Source organism: Leptinotarsa decemlineata, unplaced genomic scaffold, assembly GCF_025532065.1.
Source record: "Leptinotarsa decemlineata unplaced genomic scaffold, Ldec_3_MD MMD2_tig00004307_RagTag_RagTag, whole genome shotgun sequence".
NCBI classification, from domain to species: domain Eukaryota; kingdom Metazoa; phylum Arthropoda; class Insecta; order Coleoptera; family Chrysomelidae; genus Leptinotarsa; species Leptinotarsa decemlineata.
In genome coordinates this window covers 5,992,276-6,013,158 of record NW_027412606.1, presented here as the reverse complement: position 1 = coordinate 6,013,158, position 20,883 = coordinate 5,992,276, and the positions used below count along the sequence as shown (strand labels likewise).

At 37.2% G+C, this 20,883-nt stretch overlaps 2 protein-coding genes across 18 annotated transcripts in view; both read left to right on the top strand.

The window, feature by feature from the left end:
- The window catches only part of LOC111504733 (uncharacterized), a 398,322-nt gene that overhangs the window by 311,713 nt on the left and 65,726 nt on the right, over positions 1–20,883 (top strand). The window lies entirely within an intron of this gene.
- The window catches only part of LOC141483957 (uncharacterized), a 51,427-nt gene that overhangs the window by 19,059 nt on the left and 11,485 nt on the right, over positions 1–20,883 (top strand). Inside the window, exons 7-8 of the mRNA XM_074179097.1 lie at positions 56–4,780; positions 4,841–20,833. Coding sequence (XP_074035198.1) covers positions 56–4,780; positions 4,841–20,833 — 20,718 coding nt within the window. The remainder of the gene's footprint in view (positions 1–55; positions 4,781–4,840; positions 20,834–20,883) is intronic.

Below are 20,883 nucleotides of genomic sequence, written 5' to 3'. Positions count from 1 at the left end.
GGAAGACATAACAACTATTACAAAAAAAGTCAAAACTCCTGAAGTTATTGAAAAGAAAGATGAAATGAAACCTGAATCACCCGAGATTGTAGAAAAACATATTGTTCCGGAAGAAACTAAGTCTTCTGTAGTCTCACCTGAGAAAGCTGACAAAGAGGAACCCTCTGAAAAGCTTGTATCAGATTTGGAGAAACAGCCCTCGGAAAAGATTGAGAAAGACATAACAACTATAACAGAAGAAGTCAAAACTCCTGAAGTTATTGATAAGAAAGATGAAATAAAACGTAAATCACCTGAGGTTGTAGAAGAGCATATTGTAGTCTCACCTGAAAAAGCTGACAAAGAGGAACCCTCTGAGAAGCTTGTTTCAGAGTTGGAGAAACAGCCTTCGGAAAAGTTTGAGGAAGACACAACAACTATAACAAAAGAAGTCAAAACTCCTGAAGTTATTGAAAAGAAAGATGAAGTAAAACCTAAATCACCTGAGGTTGTAGAAGAACATATCGTTCCGGGAAGAACTAAGTCGCCTGTAGTCTCACCTGAAAAAGCTGACAAAGATGAACCCTCTGAAAAGCTTGTTTCAGATTTTGAGAAACAGCCCACGGAAAAGGTTGAGGAAGTCATTACAATAATAACAAAAGGAGTCAACACTCCTGAAGTTATTGAAAAGAAAGATGAAATGAAACCTGAATCACCTGAGGTTGTAGAAGAACATATCGTTTCGGGAGAAACTAAGTCTCCTGTAGTCTCACCTGAAAAAGCTGACAAAGAGGAACCCTCTGAAAAGCTTGTTTCAGATTTGGAGAAACAGCCCTCGGAAAAGGTTGAGGAAGACACAACAACTATAACAAAAGAAGTCAAAACTCCTGAAGTTATTGAAAAGAAAGATGAAATAAAACCTAAATCACCTGAGGTTGTAGAAGAACATATCGTTCCGGGAAGAACTAAGTCTCCTGTAGTCTCACGTGAAAAAGCTGACAAAGAGGAACCCTCTGAAAAGTTTGTTTCAGATTTGGAGAAACAGCCCTTGGAAAAGGTTGAGGAAGACATAACAACTATAACAAAAGAAGTCAAAACTCCTGAAGTTATTGAAAAGAAAGATGAAATAAAACCTAAATCACCTGAAGTTGTAGTAGAACATATTGTTCCGGGGAAAACAAAGTCTCCTTCAGTCTCACCTGAAGAAGATGACAAAGAGGAACCCTCTAAAAAGCTTGTTTCATATTTGAAGAAACAGCCCTCGGAAAAGGTTGAGGAAGACATAACAACTATTACAAAAAAAGTCAAAACTCCTGTAGTTATTGAAAAGAAAGATGAAATAAAACCTGAATCACCCGAGGTTGTAGAAAAACAAATAATTTCGGAAGAATCTAAACCTACTGTAGTCTTACCTGAAAAAGCTGACAAAGAGGAACCCTCTGAAAAGCTTGTTCAAGATTTGAAGAAACAGCCCACGGAAAAGGTTGAGGAAGTCATTACCACGATAACAAAAGAAGTCAAAACTCTTGAACTTCTGGAAAAGGAAGATGAGATAAAACCCGAATCACTTGAGGTTGTAGAAAAACATATTTTTCCGGAGGAACCCTCTGAAAATCTTGTTTCAGATTTGGAGAAACAGCCCTCGGAAAAGGTTGAGGAAGACATAACAACTATAACAAAAGAAGTCAAAACTCCTGAAGTTATTGAAAAGAAAGATGAAATGAAACCTGAATCACCCGAGGTTGTAGAAAAACAAATAATTTCGGAAGAATCTAAACTTACTGTAGTCTCACCTGGAAAAGCTGACAGAGAAGAAGCCTTTGAAAAAATTGTTCCAGATTCGAAGGAACAGCTCACGGAAAAGGTTGAGGAAATTATTAGCACAATGACAAAAGATGTCAAAACTCTCGAAATTTTGGAAAAGGAAGATGAAATAGAACCTGAAACACGTGAAGTTTTTGAAAAACATATTGTTGCGAAAGAAATTGATTCTTCTGTAGTCTCACCTGAAAAAGCTGACAAAGAGGAACCCTCTGATAAGCTTGTTAAAGATTTGAAGGAACAGCCCTCGGAAAAGGTTGAGGAAGACACAACAACTATAACGAAAGAAGTCAAAACTCCTGAAGTTATTGAAAAGAAAGATGAAATAGAACCTAAATCACCTGAGGTTGTAGAAGAACATATCGTTCCGGGAAGAACTAAGTCTCCTGTAGTCTCACCTGAAAAAGCTGACAAAGAGGAACACTCTGAAAAGTTTGTTTCAGATTTGGAGAAACAGCCCTTGGAAAAGGTTGAGGAAGACAGAACAACTATAACAAAAGAAGTCAAAACTCCTGAAGTTATTGAAAAGAAAGATGAAATGAAACCTAAATCACCTGAGGTTGTAGAAGAACATATTGTTCCGGGGAAAACAAAGTCTCCTTTAGTCTCACCTGAAGAAGATGACAAAGAGGAACCCTCTAAAAAGCTTGTTTCATATTTGAAGAAACAGCCCTCGGAAAAGGTTGAGGAAGACATAACAACTATTACAAAAAAAGTCAAAACTCCTGAAGTTATTGAAAAGAAAGATGAAATGAAACCTGAATCACCCGAGGTTGTAGAAAAACATATTGTTCCGGAAGAAACTAAGTCTTCTGTAGTCTCACCTGAGAAAGCTGACAAAGAGGAACCTTCTGAAAAGCTTGTATCAGATTTGGAGAAACAGCCCTCGGAAAAGATTGAGAAGGACATAACAACTATAACAGAAGAAGTCAAAACTCCTGAAGTTATTGAAAAGAAAGATGAAATAAAACCTAAATCACCTGAGGTTGTAGAAGAACATATTGTTCCGGGAAAAACTAAGTCTCTTGTAGTCTCACCTGAAAAAGCTGACAAAGAGGAACCCTCTGAGAAGCTAGTTTCGGAGTTGGAGAAACAGCCTTCGGAAAAGGTTGAGGAAGACACAATAACTATAACAAAAGAATTCAAAACTCTCGAAGGTATTGAAATTGAAGATAAAATAAAACCTAAATCACCTGAGGTTGTAGAAGAACGTATTTTTCCGGGAAAAACTAAGTCTTCTGTAGTCTCACCAGATAAAGCTGACAAAGAGGAACCCTCTGAAAAGCTTGTTTCAGATTTTGAGAAACAGCCCACGGAAAAGGTTGAGGAAGTCATTACAATAATAACAAAAGGAGTCAAAACTCCTGAAGTTATTGAAAAGAAAGATGAAATGAAACCTGAATCACCTGAGGTTGTAGAAGAACATATCGTTTCGGGAGAAACTAAGTCTCCTGTAGTCTCACCTGAAAAAGCTGACAAAGAGGAACCCTCTGAAAAGCTTGTTTCAGATTTGGAGAAACAGCCCTCGGAAAAGGTTGAGGAAGACATAACAACTATAACAAAAGAATTCAAAACTCTCGAAGGTATTGAAATTGAAGATGAAATAAAACCTAAATCACCTGAGGTTGTAGAAGAACGTATTTTTCCGGGAAAAACTAAGTCTTCTGTAGTCTCACCAGATAAAGCTGACAAAGAGGAACCCTCTGAAAAGCTTGTATCAGATTTTGAGAAACAGCCCACGGAAAAGGTTGAGGAAGTCATTACAATAATAACAAAAAAAGTCAAAACTCTTGAAGTTTTGGAAAAGGAAGATGAGATAAAACCTGAATCACTTGAGGTTGTAGAAAAATATATTTTTCCGGAGGAACCCTCTGAAAAGCTTGTTTCAGATTTGGAGAAACAGCCCTCGGAAAAGGTTGAGGAAGACATAACAACTATAACAAAAGAAGTCAAAACTCCTGAAGTTATTGAAAAGAAAGATGAAATGAAACCTGAATCACCTGAGGTTGTAGAAAAACAAATAATTTCGGAAGAATCCAAACCTACTGTAGTCTTACCTGAAAAAGCTGACAAAGAGGAACCCTCTGAAAAGCTTGTTTCAGATTTGGAGAAACAGCCCTCGGAAAAAGTTGAGGAAGACATAACAACTATAACAAAAGAAGTCAAAACTCCTGAAGTTATTGAAAAGAAAGATGAAATAAAACCTGAATCACCCGAGGTTGTTGAAGAACATATCGTTCCGGGAAAAACTAAGTCTCCTGTAGTCTCACCTGAAAAAGCTGACAAAGAGGAACCCTCTGAAGAGCTTGTTTCAGATTTGGAGAAACAGCCTTTGGAAAAGGTTGAGGAAGACACAACAACTATAACAAAAGAAGACAAAACTCCTGAAGTTATTGAAAAGAAAGATGAAATTAAACCTAAATCACCTGAGGTTGTAGAAGAACATATCGTTCCGAGAAAAACTAAGTCTCCTGTAGTCTCACCTGAAAAAGCTGACAAAGAGGAACCCTCTGAAAAGCTTGTTTCAGATTTGGAGAAACAGCCCTCGGAAAAGGTTGAGGAAGACACAACAACTATAACAAAAGAAGTCAAAACTACTGAAGTTATTGAAAAGAAAGATGAAATAAAACCTAAATCACCTGAGGTTGTAGAAGAACATATCGTTCCGGGAAAAACTAAGTCTCCTGTAGTCTCACTTGAAAAGGCTGACAAAGAGGAACCCTCTGAAAAGCTTGTTTCAGATTTGGAGAAAGAGCCCTTGGAAAAGGTTGAGGAAGACATAACAACTATAACAAAAGAAGTCAAAACTCCTGAAGTTATTGAAAAGAAAGATGAAATAAAACCTAAATCACCTGAGGTTGTAGAAGAACATATTGTTCCGGGGAAAACAAAGTCTCCTTTAGTCTCACCTGAAGAAGATAAGAAAGAGGAACCCTCTGAAAAGCTTGTTTCATATTTGAAGAAACAGCCCTCGGAAAAGGTTGAGAAAGACATAACAACTATAACAAAAAAAGTCAAAACTCCTGAAGTTATTGAAAAGAAAGATGAAATAAAACATGAATCACCCGAGGTTGTAGAAAAACAAATAATTTCGGAAGAATCTAAACCTACTGTAGTCTTACCTGAAAAAACTGACAAAGAAGAACCCTTTGAAAAAATTGTTCCAGATTCGAAGGAACAGCAAACGGAAAAGGTTGAGGAAGTTATTAGCACAATAACAAAAGATGTCATAAATCTCGAAATTTTGGAAAAGGAAGATGAAATAGAACCTGAAACTCGTGAAGTTTTCGAAAAACATATTATTGCGAAAGAAATTGATTCTTCTGTAGTCTCACCTGAAAAAGCTGACAAAGAGAAACCCTCTGAAAAGCTTGTTCAAGATTTGAAGAAACAGCCCACGGAAAAGGTTGAGGAAGTCATCTCCACGATAACAAAAGAAATCGAAACTCTTGAAATTTTGGAAAAGGAAGATGAAATAACACCTGAATCACCTGAGGTTGTAGAAAAACATATTGTTTCGGAAGAAACTAAGTCTTCTGTAGTCTCACCTGAAAGAGCTGACAAAGAGGAACCTTCTGAAAAGCTTGTTCCAGATTTAGAGAAACAGCACTCGGAAAATGTTGGGGAAGACACAACAACTATAACAAAAGAAGTCGAAACTACTGAAGTTATTGAAAAGAAAGATGAAATAAAACCTAAATCATCTGAGGTTGTAGAAAAACGTATTGTTCCGGGAAAAACTAAGTCTCTTGTAGTCTCATCTGAAAAAGCTGACAAAGAGGAACCCTCTGAAGAGCTTGTTTCAGAGTTGGAGAAACAGCCCTCGGAAAAGGTTGAGGAAGACACAACAACTATAACAAAAGAAGTCAAAACTCCTGAAGTTTTTGAAAAGAAAGATGAAATAAAACCTAAATCACCTGAGGTTGTAGAAGAACATATCGTTCCGGGAAGAACTAAGTCTCCTGTAGTGTCACCTGAAAAAGCTGACAAAGAGGAACCCTCTGAAAAGCTTGTTTCAGATTTTGAGAAACAGCCCACGGAAAAGGTTGAGGAAGTCATTACAATAATAACAAAAGGAGTCAAAACTCCTGAAGTTATTGAAAAGAAAGATGAAATGAAACCTGAATCACCTGAGGTTGTAGAAGAACATATCGTTTCGGGAGAAACTAAGTCTCCTGTAGTCTCACCTGAAAAAGCTGACAAAGAGGAACCCTCTGAAAAGCTTGTTTCAGAGTTGGAGAAACAGCCCTCGGCAAAGATTGAGGAAGACATAACAACTATAACAGAAGAAGTCAAAACTCCTGAAGTTATTGAAAAGAACGATGAAATAAAACCTAAATCACCTGAGGTTGTAGAAAAACGTATTGTTCCGGGAAAAACTAAGTCTCTTGTAGTCTCATCTGAAAAAGCTGACAAAGAGGAACCCTCTGAAAAGCTTGTTTCAGAGTTGGAGAAACAGCCCTCGGAAAAGGTTGAGGAAGACACAACAACTATAACAAAAGAAGTCAAAACTCCTGAAGTTATGGAAAAGAAAGATGAAATAAAACCTGAATCACCTGAGGTTGTAGAAAAACAAATAATTTCGGAAGAATCTAAACCTACTGTAGTCTTACCTGAAAAAGCTGACAAAGAGGAACCCTCTGAAAAGCTTGTTTCAGATTTGGAGAAACAGCCCTCGGAAAAGGTTGAGGAAGACATAACAACTATAACAAAAGAAGATAAAACTCTCGAAGGTATTGAAATTGAATATGAAATAAAACCTAAATCACCTGAGGTTGTAGAAGAACGTATTGTTCCGGGAAAAACTAAGTCTTCTGTAGTCTCACCAGATAAAGCTGACAAAGAGGAACCCTCTGAAAAGCTTGTTTCAGATTTTGAGAAACAGCCCACGGAAAAGGTTGAGGAAGTCATTACAATAATAACAAAAAAAGTCAAAACTCTTGAAGTTTTGGAAAAGGAAGATGAGATAAAACCTGAATCACTTGAGGTTGTAGGAAAACATATTTTTCCGAAGGAACCCTCTGAAAAGCTTGTTTCAGATTTGGACAAACAGCCTTCGGAAAAGGTTGAGGAAGACATAACAACTATAACAAAAGAAGTCAAAACTCCTGAAGTTATCGAAAAGAAAGATGAAATAAAACCTGAATCACCCGAGGTTATAGAAAAACAAATAATTTCGGAAGAATCTGAACCTACTGTAGTCTCACCTGGAAAAGCTGACAGAGAAGAACCCTTTGAAAAAATTGTTCCAGATTCGAAGGAACAGCTCACGGAACAGGTTGAGGAAGTTATTAGCACAATAACAAAATATGTCAAAACTCTCGAAATTTTGGAAAAGGAAGATGAAATAACACCTGAATCACCTGAGGTTGTAGAAAAACGTATTGTTTCGGAAGAAACTAAGTCTTCTGTAGTCTCACCTGAAAGAGCTGACAAAGAAGAACCTTCTGAAAAGCTTGTTCCAGATTTAGAGAAACAGCACTCGGAAAATGTTGGGGAAGACACAACAATTATAACAAAAGAAGTCAAAACTACTGAAGTTATTGAAAAGAAAGATGAAATAAAACCTAAATCACCTGAGGTTGTAGAAAAACGTATTGTTCCGGGAAAAACTAAGTCTCTTGTAGTCTCATCTGAAAAAGCTGACAAAGAGGAACCCTCTGAAAAGCTTTTATCAGATTTGGAGAAACAGCCCTCGGAAAAGATTGAGAAAAACATAAAGGAAGATGAAATAGAACCTGAAACTCGTGAAGTTTTCGAAAAACATATTGTTGCGAAAGAAATTGATTCTACTGTAGTCTCACCTGAAAAAGCTGACAAAGAGAAACCCTCTGAAAAGCTTGTTCAAGATTTGAAGAAACAGCCCACGGAAAAGGTTGAGGAAGTCATCACCACGATGACAAAAGAAATCGAAACTCTTGAAATTTTGGAAAAGGAAGATGAAATAACACCTGAATCACCTGAGGTTGTAGAAAAACGTATTGTTTCGGAAGAAACTAAGTCTTTTGTAGTCTCACCTGAAAGAGCTGACAAAGAAGAACCTTCTGAAAAGCTTGTTCCAGATTTAGAGAAACAGCACTCGGAAAATGTTGGGGAAGATACAACAACTATAACAAAAGAAGTCAAAACTACTGAAGTTATTGAAAAGAAAGATGAAATAAAACCTAAATCACCTGAGGTTGTAGAAAAACGTATTGTTCCGGGAAAAACTAAGTCTCTTGTAGTCTCATCTGAAAAAGCCGACGAAGAGGAACCCTCTGAAAAGCTTGTTTCAGAGTTGGAGAAACAGCCCTCGGAAAAGGTTGAGGAAGACACAACAACTATAACAAAAGAAGTCAAAACTCCTGAAGTTATTGAAAAAAAAGATGAAATAAAACCTAAATCACCTGAGGTTGTAGAAGAACATATCGTTCCGGGAAGAACTAAGTCTCCTGTAGTCTCACCTGAAAAAGCTGACAAAGAGGAACCCTCTGAAAAGCTTGTTTCAGATTTAGAGAAACAGCCCTCGGAAAAGGTTGAGGAAGACATAACAACTATAACAAAAGAAGTCAAAACTCCTGAAGTTATTGAAAAGAAAGATGAAATGAAACCTGAATCACCCGAGGTTGTAGAAAAACAAATAATTTCGGAAGAATCTAAACCTACTGTAGTCTCACCTAGAAAAGCTGACAGAGAAGAAGCCTTTGAAAAGCTTTTATCAGATTTGGAGATACAGCCCTCGGAAAAGATTGAGAAAGACATAACAACTATAACAGAAGAAGTCAAAACTCCTGAAGTTATTGAAAAGAAAGATGAAATAAAACCTAAATCACCTGAGGTTGTAGAAGATCATATTGTTCCGGGAAAAACTAAGTCTCTTGTAGTCTCACCTGAAAAAGCTGACAAAGAAGAACCCTCTGAGGAGCTTGTTTCAGAGTTGGAGAAACAGCCCTCCGAAAAGGTTGAGGAAGTCATTACAATAATAACAAAAGGAGTCAAAACTCCTGAAGTTATTGAAAAGAAAGATGAAATGAAACCTGAATCACCTGAGGTTGTAGAAGAACATATCGTTCCGGGAGAAACTAAGTCTCCTGTAGTCTCACCTGAAAAAGCTGAAAAAGAGGAACCCTCTGAAAAGCTTGTTTCAGATTTGGAAAAACAGCCTTCGGGAAAGGTTGAGGAAGACACAACAACTATAACAAAAGAAGTCAAAACCCCTGAAGTTATTGAAAAGAAGGATGAAATAAAACCTAAATCACCTGGGGTTATAGAAGAACATATCGTTCCGGGAAGAACTAAGTCTCCTGTAGTCTCACCTGAAAAAGCTGACAAAGAGGAACACTCTGAAAAGTTTGTTTCAGATTTGGAGAAACAGCCCTTGGAAAAGGTTGAGGAAGACAGAACAACTATAACAAAAGAAGTCAAAACTCCTGAAGTTATTGAAAAGAAAGATGAAATAAAACCTAAATCACCTGAGGTTGTAGAAGAACATATTGTTCCGGGGAAAACAAAGTCTCCCTTAGTCTCACCTGAAGAAGATGACAAAGAGGAACCCTCTAAAAAGCTTGTTTCATATTTGAAGAAACAGCCCTCGGAAAAGGTTGAGGAAGACATAACAACTATTACAAAAAAAGTCAAAACTCCTGAAGTTATTGAAAAGAAAGATGAAATGAAACCTGAATCACCCGAGGTTGTAGAAAAACAAATTGTTCCGGAAGATACCAAGCCTTCTGTAGTCTCACCTGAAAAAGCTGACAAAGAAGAACCTTCTGAAAAGCTTGTTTCAGAGATGGAGAAACAGCCCTCGGCAAAGATTGAGGAAGACATAACAACTATAACAGAAGAAGTCAAAACTCCTGAAGTTATCGAAAAGAACGATGAAATAAAACCTAAATCACCTGAGGTTGTAGAAAAACGTATTGTTCCGGGAAAAACTAAGTCTCTTGTAGTCTCATCTGAAAAAGCTGACAAAGAGGAACCCTCTGAAAAGCTTGTTTCAGAGTTGGAGAAACAGCCCTCGGAAAAGGTTGAGGAAGACACAACAACTATAACAAAAGAAGTCAAAACTCTTGAAGGTATTGAAATTGAATATGAAATAAAACCTAAATCACCTGAGGTTGTAGAAGAACGTATTGTTCCGGGAAAAACTAAGTCTTCTGTAGTCTCATCAGATAAAGCTGACAAAGAGAAACCCTCTGAAAAGCTTGTTTCAGATTTTGAGAAACAGCCCACGGAAAAGGTTGAGGAAGTCATTACAATAATAACAAAAAAAGTCAAAACTCTTGAAGTTTTGGAGAAGGAAGATGAGATAAAACCTGAATCACTTGAGGTTGTAAAAAAACATATTTTTCCGGAGGAACCCTCTGAAAAGCTTGTTTCAGATTTGGACAAACAGCCTTCGGAAAAGGTTGAGGAAGACATAACAACTATAACAAAAGAAGTCAAAACTCCTGAAGTTATTGAAAAGAAAGATGAAATAAAACCTGAATCACCCGAGGTTGTAGAAAAACAAATAATTTCGGAAGAATCTAAACCTACTGTAGTCTCACCTGGAAAAGCTGACAGAGAAGAACCCTTTGAAAAAATTGTTCCAGATTCGAAGGAACAGCTCACGGAAAAGGTTGAGGAAGTTATCAGCACAATAACAAAAGATGTCAAAACTCTCGAAATTTTGGAAAAGGAAGATGAAATAGAACCTGAAACACGTGAAGTTTTTGAAAAACATATTGTTGCGAAAGAAATTGATTCTTCTGTAGTCTCACCTGAAAAAGCTGACAAAGAGGAACCCTCTGAAAAGCTTGTTAAAGATTTGAAGGAACAGCCCTCGGAAAAGGTTGAGGAAGACACAACAACTATAACGAAAGGAGTCAAAACTCCTGAAGTTATTGAAAAGAAAGATGAAATAGAACCTAAATCACCCGAGGTTGTAGAAAAACATATTGTTCCGGAAGAAACTAAGTCTTCTGTAGTCTCACCTGAGAAAGCCGACGAAGAGGAACCCTCTGAAAAGCTTGTATCAGATTTGGAGAAACAGCCCTCGGAAAAGATTGAGAAGGACATAACAACTATAACAGAAGAAGTCAAAACTCCTGAAGTTATTGAAAAGAAAGATGAAATAAAACCTAAATCACCTGAGGTTGTAGAAGAACATATTGTTCCGGGAAAAACTAAGTATCTTGTAGTCTCACCTGAAAAAGCTGACAAAGAGGAACCCTCTGAGAAGCTTGTTTCGGAGTTGGAGAAACAGCCTTCGGAAAAGATTGAGGAAGACACAACAACTATAACAAAAGAAGTCAAAACTCCCGAAGTTATTGAAAAGAAAGATGAAATAAAACCTAAATCACCTGAGGTTGTAGAAGAACATATCGTTTCAGGAGAAACTAAGTCTCCTGTAGTCTCACCTGAAAAAGCTGACAAAGAGGAACCCTCTGAAAAGCTTGTTTCAGATTTGGAGAAACAGCCCTCGGAAAAGGTTGAGGAAGACATAACAACTATAACAAAAGAAGTCAAAACTCTCGAAGGTATTGAAATTGAAGATGAAATAAAACCTAAATCACCTGAGGTTGTAGAAGAACGTATTGTTCCGGGAAAAACTAAGTCTTCTGTAGTCTCACCAGATAAAGCTGACAAAGAGGAACCCTCTGAAAAGCTTGTTTCAGATTTTGAGAAACAGCCCACGGAAAAGGTTGAGGAAGTCATTACAATAATAACAAAAAAAGTCAAAACTCTTGAAGTTTTGGAAAAGGAAGATGAGATAAAACCTGAATCACTTGAGGTTGTAGAAAAATATATTTTTCCGGAGGAACCCTCTGAAAAGCTTGTTTCAGATTTGGAGAAACAGCCTTCGGAAAAGGTTGAGGAAGACATAACAACTATAACAAAAGAAGTCAAAACTCCTGAAGTTATTGAAAAGAAAGATGAAATGAAACCTGAATCACCCGATGTTGTAGAAAAACAAATAATTCCGGAAGAATCTAAACCTACTGTAGTCTCACCTGGAAAAGCTGACAGAGAAGAAGCCTTTGAAAAGCTTTTATCAGATTTGGAGATACAGCCCTCGGAAAAGATTGAGAAAGACATAACAACTATAACAGAAGAAGTCAAAACTCCTGAAGTTATTGAAAAGAAAGATGAAATAAAACCTAAATCACCTGAGGTTGTAGAAGAACATATTGTTCCGGGAAAAACTAAGTCTCTTGTAGTCTCACCTGAAAAAGCTGACAAAGAGGAACCCTCTGAGGAGCTTGTTTCAGAGTTGGAGAAACAGCCCTCCGAAAAGGTTGAGGAAGACACAACAACTATAACAAAAGAAGTCAAAACTCCTGAAGTTATGGAAAAGAAAGATGAAATAAAACCTAAATCACCTGAGGTTGTAGAAGAACATATCGTTTCGGGAAGAACTAAGTCTCCTGTAGTCTCACCTGAAAAAGCTGACAAAGAGGAACACTCTGAAAAGTTTGTTTCAGATTTGGAGAAACAGCCCTTTGAAAGGGTTGAAGAAGACAGAAGAACTATAACAAAAGAAGTCAAAACTCCTGAAGTTATTGAAAAGAAAGATGAAATAAAACCTAAATCACCTGAGGTTGTAGAAGAACATATTGTTCCGGGGAAAACAAAGTCTCCCTTAGTCTCACCTGAAGAAGATGACAAAGAGGAACCCTCTAAAAAGCTTGTTTCATATTTGAAGAAACAGCCCTCGGAAAAGGTTGAGGAAGACATAACAACTATTACAAAAAAAGTCAAAACTCCTGAAGTTATTGAAAAGAAAGATGAAATGAAACCTGAATCACCCGAGGTTGTAGAAAAACAAATTGTTCCGGAAGATACTAAGCCTTCTGTAGTCTCACCTGAAAAAGCTGACAAAGGAGAACCTTCTGAAAAGCTTGTTTCAGAGTTGGAGGAACAGCCCTCGGCAAAGATTGAGGAAGACATAACAACTATAACAGAAGAAGTCAAAACTCCTGAAGTTATTGAAAAGAACGATGAAATAAAATCTGAAAAATCACCTGAGGTTGTAGAAAAACGTATTGTTCCGGGAAAAACTAAGTCTCTTGTAGTCTCATCTGAAAAAGCTGACAAAGAAGAACCCTCTGAAAAGCTTGTTTCAGAGTTGGAGAAACAGCCCTCGGAAAAGGTTGAGGAAGACATAACAACTATAACAAAGGAAGTCAAAACTCCTGAAGTTATGGAAAAGAAAGATGAAATAAAACCTGAATCACCTGAGGTTGTAGAAAAACAAATAATTTCGGAAGAATCTAAACCTACTGTAGTCTTACCTGAAAAAGCTGACAAAGAGGAACCCTCTGAAAAGCTTGTTTCAGATTTGGAGAAACAGCCCTCGGAAAAGGTTGAGGAAGACATAACAACTATAACAAAAGAAGTCAAAACTCTCGAAGGTATTGAAATTGAATATGAAATAAAACCTAAATCACCTGAGGTTGTAGAAGAACGTATTGTTCCGGGAAAAACTAAGTCTTCTGTAGTCTCACCAGATAAAGCTGACAAAGAGGAACCCTCTGAAAAGCTTGTTTCAGATTTTGAGAAACAGCCCACGGAAAAGGTTGAGGAAGTCATTACAATAATAACAAAAAAAGTCAGAACTCTTGAAGTTTTGGAAAAGGAAGATGAGATAAAACCTGAATCACTTGAGGTTGTAGAAAAACATATTTTTCCGGAGGAACCCTCTGAAAAGCTTGTTTCAGATTTGGACAAACAGCCTTCGGAAAAGGTTGAGGAAGACATAACAACTATAACAAAAGAAGTCAAAACTCCTGAAGTTATTGAAAAGAAAGATGAAATAAAACCTGAATCACCCGAGGTTGTAGAAAAACAAATAATTTCGGAAGAATCTAAACCTACTGTAGTCTCACCTGGAAAAGCTGACAGAGAAGAACCCTTTGAAAAAATTGTTCCAGATTCGAAGGAACAGCTCACGGAAAAGGTTGAGGAAGTTATTAGCACAATAACAAAATATGTCAAAACTCTCGAAATTTTGGAAAAGGAAGATGAAATAGAACATGAAACACGTGAAGTTTTCGAAAAACATATTGTTGCGAAAGAAATTGATTCTTCTGTAATCTCACCTGAAAAAGCTGACAGAGAGAAACCCTCTGAAAAGCTTGTTCAAGATTTGAAGAAACAGCCCACGGAAATGGTTGAGGAAGTCATCACCACGATGACAAAAGAAATCGAAACTCTTGAAATTTTGGAAAAGGAAGATGAAATAAAACCTGAATCACCTGAGGTTGTAGAAAAACATATTGTTCCGGAAGAAACTAAGTCTTCTGTAGTCTCACCTGAGAAAGCTGACAAAGAGGAACCCTCTGAAAAGCTTTTATCAGATTTGGAGAAACAGCACTCGGAAAATGTTGGGGAAGACGTAACAACTATAACAAAAGAAGTGAAAACTCCTGAAGGTACTGAAATTGAAGATGAAATGAAACCTGAATCACCTGAGGTTGTAGAAAAACATATCGTTCTGGAAAAAACTAAATCTTCTGTAGTCTCACCTGAAAAAGCTGACAAAGAAGAACCTTCTGAAAAGCTTGTTCCAGATTTAGAAAAACAGCCCTCGGAAAAGATTGGGGAAGACATAACAACTATAACAAAAGAAGTCAAAACTCCTGAAGGTACTGAAATTGAAGATGAAATGAAACCTGAATCACCTGAGGTTGTAGAAAAACATATCGTTCTGGAAAAAACTAAGTCTCCTGTAGTCTCACCTGAAAAAGCTGACAAAGAGGAACTTTCTCACAAGCTTGTTCCAGATTCGGAGAAAAAGCCCTCGGAAAAGGTTGATGAAGACATAACAACTATAACAAAAGAAGTCAAAACTTTTGAAGTTATTGAAAAGAAAGATGAAATAAAATCTAAATCACCTGAGTTTGTAGAAGAACATGTTGTTTCGGAAGAAATTGAGTCTTCTGTAGTCTCACCCGAAAAAGGTGACAAAGAAGAACCTTCTGAAAAGCTTGTTCCTGATTTGGAGAAACAGCCCTCGGAAAAGGTTGAGGAAGACATAACAACTATAACAAAAGTAGTCAAAGCTCCTGACGTTATTGGAAAAAAAGATGAAATAAAACCTGAATCACCTGAGGTTGTAGAAGAGCATATTGTTCCAGGAAAAACTAAGTCTCCTGTAGTCTCACCTGAAAAAGCTGACGAAGAGGAACCCTCTGAAAAGCGTGTTTCATATTTGGAGAAACAGCCTTCGGAAAAGGTTGAGGAAGACATTACAACTATAACAAAAGAAGTCAAAACTCCTGAAGTTATTGAAAAGAAAGATGAAATAAAACCTAAATCACCTGAGGTTGTAGCAGAACATATTGTTCCGGGAAAAACTAAGTCTCCTGTAGTCTCACCTGAAAAAGCTGACAAAGAGGAACCCTCTGAAAAGCTTGTTTCAGATTCGGAGAAACAGCCATCGGAAAAGGTTGAAGAAGACATAACAACTATGACAAAAGAAGTCAAAACTCCTGAAATGATTGAAAAGAAAGTTGTAATGAAACCTAAATCACCTGAGGTTGTAGAAGAACATATCGTTCCGGCAAAAACTAAGTCTCCTGTAGTCTCACCTGAAAAAGCTGACAAACGGGAACCCTCTGAAAAGCTCGTTTCAGATTTGGAGAAACAGCCCTTGAAAAACGTTGAGGAAGACATAACAACTATAACAGAAGAAGTCAAAACTCCTGAAGTTATTGGAAAGAAAGATGAAATAGAACCTAAATCATCTGAGGTTGTAGAAAAACATATTGTTTCGGAAAAAAATAAGTCTTCTGTAGTCTCACCTGAAAAAGCTGACAAAGAAGAACCTTCTGAAAAGCTTGTTCCAGATTTAGAGAAACAGCCCTCGGAAAAGGTTGGGGAAGACATAACAACTATAACAAAAGAAGTCAAAACTCCTGAAGGTACTGAAATTGAAGATGAAATGAAACCTGAATCACCTGAGGTTGTAGAAAAACATATCGTTCTGGAAAAAACTAAGTCTCCTGTAGTCTCACCTGAAAAAGCTGACAAAGAGGAACCCTCTGAAAAGCTTGTTTCAGATTCAGAAAAACAGCCCTCGGAAAAGGTTGAAGAAGACATAACAACTATAACAAAAGAAGTCAAAACTCCTGAAGTTATTGAAAAGAAAGATGAAATAAAACCTAAATCACCTGAGGTTGTAGAAGAACATATTGTTCCGGGAAAAACTAAGTTTCCTTTAGTCTCACCTGAAGAAGCTGACAAAGAGGAACACTCTGAAAAGCTTGTTTCATATTTGGAGAAACAGCCTTCGGAAAAGGTTGAGGAAGACATTACAACTATAACAAAAAAAGTCAAAACTCCTGAAGTTATTGAAAAGAAAGATGAAATAAAACCTAAATCACCTGGGGTTGTAGAAAAACATATCGTTCTGGAAAAAACTAAGTCTCCTGTAGTCTCACCTGAAAAAGCTGACAAAGAGGAACCTTCTGACACGCTTGTTCCAGATTTGGAAAAAAAGCCCTCGGAAAAGGTTGAGGAAGACATATCAACTGTTACAAAAGAAGTCAAAACTCCTGAAGTCGTTGAAAAGAAAGATGAAATAAAACCTAAATCACCTGAGTTTGTAGAAGAACGTGTTGTTCCGGGAAAAACTAAGTCTCCTGTAGTCTCACCTGAAAAAGCTGACAAAGAGGAACCCTCTGAAAAGTTCGTTTCAAGTTTGGAGAAACAGCCCTCGAAAAAAGTTATGGAAGACATAACAACTATAACAAAAGAAGTCAAAACTCCTGAAGGTATCGAAAAGAAAGATGAAATGAAACCTAAATCACCTGAGGTTGTAGAAGAACATATCGTTCCGGCAAAAACTAAGTCTCCTGTAGTCTCACCTGAAAAAGCTGACAAAGGGGAACCCTCTGAAAAGCTTGTTTCAGATTTGGAGAAACAGCCCTTGAAAAACGTTGAGGAAGACATAACAACTATAACAGAAGAAGTCAAAACTCCTGAAGTTATTGGAAAGAAAGATGAAATAGAACCTAAATCACCTGAGGTTGTAGAAAAACATATTGTTTCGGAAGAAACTAAGTCTTCTGTAGTCTCACCTGAAAAAGCTGACAAAGAGGAACCTTCTGAAAAGCTTGTTCCTGATTTGGAGAAAAAGCCCTCGGAAAAGGTTGAGGAAGACATAACAACTATAACAAAAGAAGTCAAAACTCCTGAAGGTATTGAAAAGAAAGATGAAATGAAACCTAAATCACCTGAAAAAGCTGACAAAGAGGAACCCTCTGAAAAGCTTGTTTCAGATTCGGAGAAACAGCCCTCGAAAGAAGTTGGAGAAGATATAACAACTATAACAAGAGAAGTCAAAACTCCTGAAGTTATTGAAAAGAAAGATGAAATAAAACCTAAATCACCTGGGGTTGTAGAAAAACATATCGTTCTGGAAAAAACTAAGTCTCCTGTAGTCTCACCTGATAAAGCTGACAAAGAGGAACCTTCTGACACGCTTGTTCCAGATTTGGAGAAAAAGCCCTCGGAAAAGGTTGAGGAAGACATATCAACTGTTACAAAAGAAGTCAAAACTCCTGAAGTCGTTGAAAAGAAAGATGAAATAAAACCTAAATCACCTGAAAAAGCTGACAAAGAGGAACCCTCTGAAAAGCTTGTTTCATATTTGGAGAAACAGCCTTCGGAAAAGGTTGAGGAAGACATAACAACTATAACAAAAGAAGTCAAAACTCCTGAAGGTATTGAAAAGAAAGATGAAATGAAACCTAAATCACCTGAAAAAGCTGACAAAGAGGAACCCTCTGAAAAGCTTGTTTCAGATTCGGAGAAACAGCCCTCGAAAGAAGTTGGAGAAGATATAACAACTATAACAAGAGAAGTCAAAACTCCTGAAGTTATTGAAAAGAAAGATGAAATAAAACCTAAATCACCTGGGGTTGTAGAAAAACATATCGTTCTGGAAAAAACTAAGTCTCCTGTAGTCTCACCTGATAAAGCTGACAAAGAGGAACCTTCTGACACGCTTGTTCCAGATTTGGAGAAAAAGCCCTCGGAAAAGGTTGAGGAAGACATATCAACTGTTACAAAAGAAGTCAAAACTCCTGAAGTCGTTGAAAAGAAAGATGAAATAAAACCTGAATCACCTGAGGTGGTAGAAAAATTTATTGTTTCGGAAGAAATTGAGTCTTCTGTAGTCTCACCTGAAAAAGCTGACAAAGAAGAACCTTCTGAAAAGCTTATTCCAGATTTGGAGAAAAAGCCCTCAGAAAAGGTTGAGGAAGACATAACAACTGTAACAAAAGAAGTCAAAACTCCTGAAGTCATTGAAAAGAAAGATGAAATAAAACCTGAATCGCCTGACCTTGTAGAAAAACGTGTTGTTCCGGGAAAAACTATGTCTCCTGTAGTCTCACCTGAAAAACCTGACAAAGGGGAAACCTCTGAAAAGCTTGTTTCAGGTTTGGAGAAACAGCCCTCGGCAAAGGTTGAGGAAGACATAACAACTATAACAAAAGAAGTCAAAACTCCTGAAGGTATTGAAAAGAAAGATGAAATAAAACCTAAATCACCTGAAAAAGCTGACAAAGAGGAACCCTCTGAAAAGCTTGTTTCATATTTGGAGAAACAGCCTTCGGAAAAGGTTGAGGAAGACGTAACAACTATAACAAAAGAAGTCAAAACTCCTGAAGTTATTGAAAAGAAAGATGAAATAAAACCTAAATCACCTGAAAAAGCTGACAAAGAAGAACCCTCGAAAAAGCTTGTTTCAGATTTGGAGAAACAGCCCTCGGCAAAGGTTGAGGAAGACATAACAACTATAACAAAAGAAGTCAAAACTCCTGAAGTTATTGAAAAGGAAGATGAAATAAAACCTGAATCACCTGAGGTGGTAGAAAAATATATTGTTTCGGAAGAAATTGAGTCTTCTGTAGTCTCACCTGAAAAAGCTGACAAAGAAGAACCTTCTGAAAAGCTTATTCCAGATTTGGAGAAACAGCCCTCGGAAAAGGTTGAGGAAGACACAACAACTATAACAAAAAAAGTCAAAACTCCTGAAGTTATTGAAAAGAAAGATGAAATAAAACCTGAATCACCTGAGGTGGTAGAAAAATATATTGTTTCGGAAGAAATTGAGTCTTCTGTAGTCTCACCTGAAAAAGCTGACAAAGAAGAACTTTCTGAGAAGCTCGTTCCAGATTTGGAGAAAAAGCCCTCAGAAAAGGTTGAGGAAGACATAACAACTGTAACAAAAGAAGTCAAAACTCCTGAAGTCATTGAAAAGAAAGATGAAATAAAACCTGAATCGCCTGACCTTGTAGAAAAACGTGTTGTTCCGGGAAAAACTAAGTCTCCTGTAGTCTCACCTGAAAAAGCTGACAAATGGGAAACCTCTGAAAAGCTTGTTTCAGGTTTGGAGAAACAGCCCTCGGCAAAGGTTGAGGAAGACATAACAACTATAACAAAAGAAGTCAAAACTCCTGAAGTTATTGCAAAGAAAGATGAAATGAAACCTGAATCACCTGAGGTGGTAGAAAAATATATTGTTTCGGAAGAACTTGAGTCTTCTGTAGTCTCACCTGAAAAAGCTGACAAAAAAGAACCTTCTGAAAAGCTTGTTCCAGATTTGGAGAAAAAGCCCTCAGAAAAGGTTGAGGAAGACATAACAACTGTAACAAAAGAAGTCAAAACTCCTGAAGTCATTGAAAAGAAAGATGAAATAAAACCTGAATCGCCTGACCTTGTAGAAAAACGTGTTGTTCCGGGAAAAACTAAGTCTCCTGTAGTCTCACCTGAAAAAGCTGACAAAGGGGAAACCTCTGAAAAGCTTGTTTTAGGTTTGGAGAAACAGCCCTCGGCAAAGGTTGAGGAAGACATAACAACTATAACAAAAGAAGTCAAAACTCCTGAAGTTATTGCAAAGAAAGATGAAATAAAACCTAAATCACCTGAAAAAGCTTACAAAGAAGAACCCTCAGAAAAGCTTGTTTCAGATTTGGAGAAACAGCCCTCGGAAAAGGTTGAGGAAGACACAACAACTACAACAAAAGAAGACAAAACTCCTGAAGTTATTGAAAAGAAAGATGAAATAAAACCTAAATCACCTGAGGTTGTAGCAGAACATATTGTTCCGGGAAAAACTAAGTCTCCTGTAGTCTCACCTGAAAAAGCTGACAAAGAGGAACTCTCTGAAAAGCTTGTTTCAGATTCGGAGAAACAGCCATCGGAAAAGGTTGAAGAAGACATAACAACTATGACAAAAGAAGTCAAAACTCCTGAAGTGATTGAAAAGAAAGTTGAAATGAAACCTAAATCACCTGAGGTTGTAGAAGAACATATCGTTCCGGCAAAAACTAAGTATCCTGTAGTCTCACCTGAAAAAGCTGACAAAGGGGAACCCTCTGAAAAGCTTGTTTCAGATTTGGAGAAACAGCCCTTGAAAAACGTTGAGGAAGACATAACAACTATAACAGAAGAAGTCAAAACTCCTGAAGTTATTGGAAAGAAAGATGAAATAGAACCTAAATCATCTGAGGTTGTAGAAAAACATATTGTTTCGGAAGAAACCAAGTCTTCTGTAGTCTCACCTGAAAAAGCTGACAAAGAAGAACCTTCTGAAAAGCTTGTTCCAGATTTAGAGAAACAGCCCTCGGAAAAGGTTGGGGAAGACATAACAACTATAACAAAAGAAGTCAAAACTCCTGAAGGTACTGAAATTGAAGATGAAATGAAACCTGAATCACCTGAGGTTGTAGAAAAACATATCGTTCTGGAAAAAACTAAGTCTCCTGTAGTCTCACCTGAAAAAGCTGACAAAGAGGAACCCTCTGAAAAGCTTGTTTCATATTTGGAGAAACAGCCCTCGGAAAAGGTTGAAGAAGACATAACAACTATAACAAAAGAAGTCAAAACTCCTGAAGTTATTGAAAAGAAAGATGAAATAAAACCTAAATCACCTGAGGTTGTAGAAAAACATATTGTTCCGGGAAAAACTAAGTTTCCTTTAGTCTCACCTGAAGAAGCTGACAAAGAGGAACCCTCTGAAAAGCTTGTTTCATATTTGGAGAAACAGCCTTCGGAAAAGGTTGAGGAAGACATTACAACTATAACAAAAAAAGTCAAAACTCCTGAAGT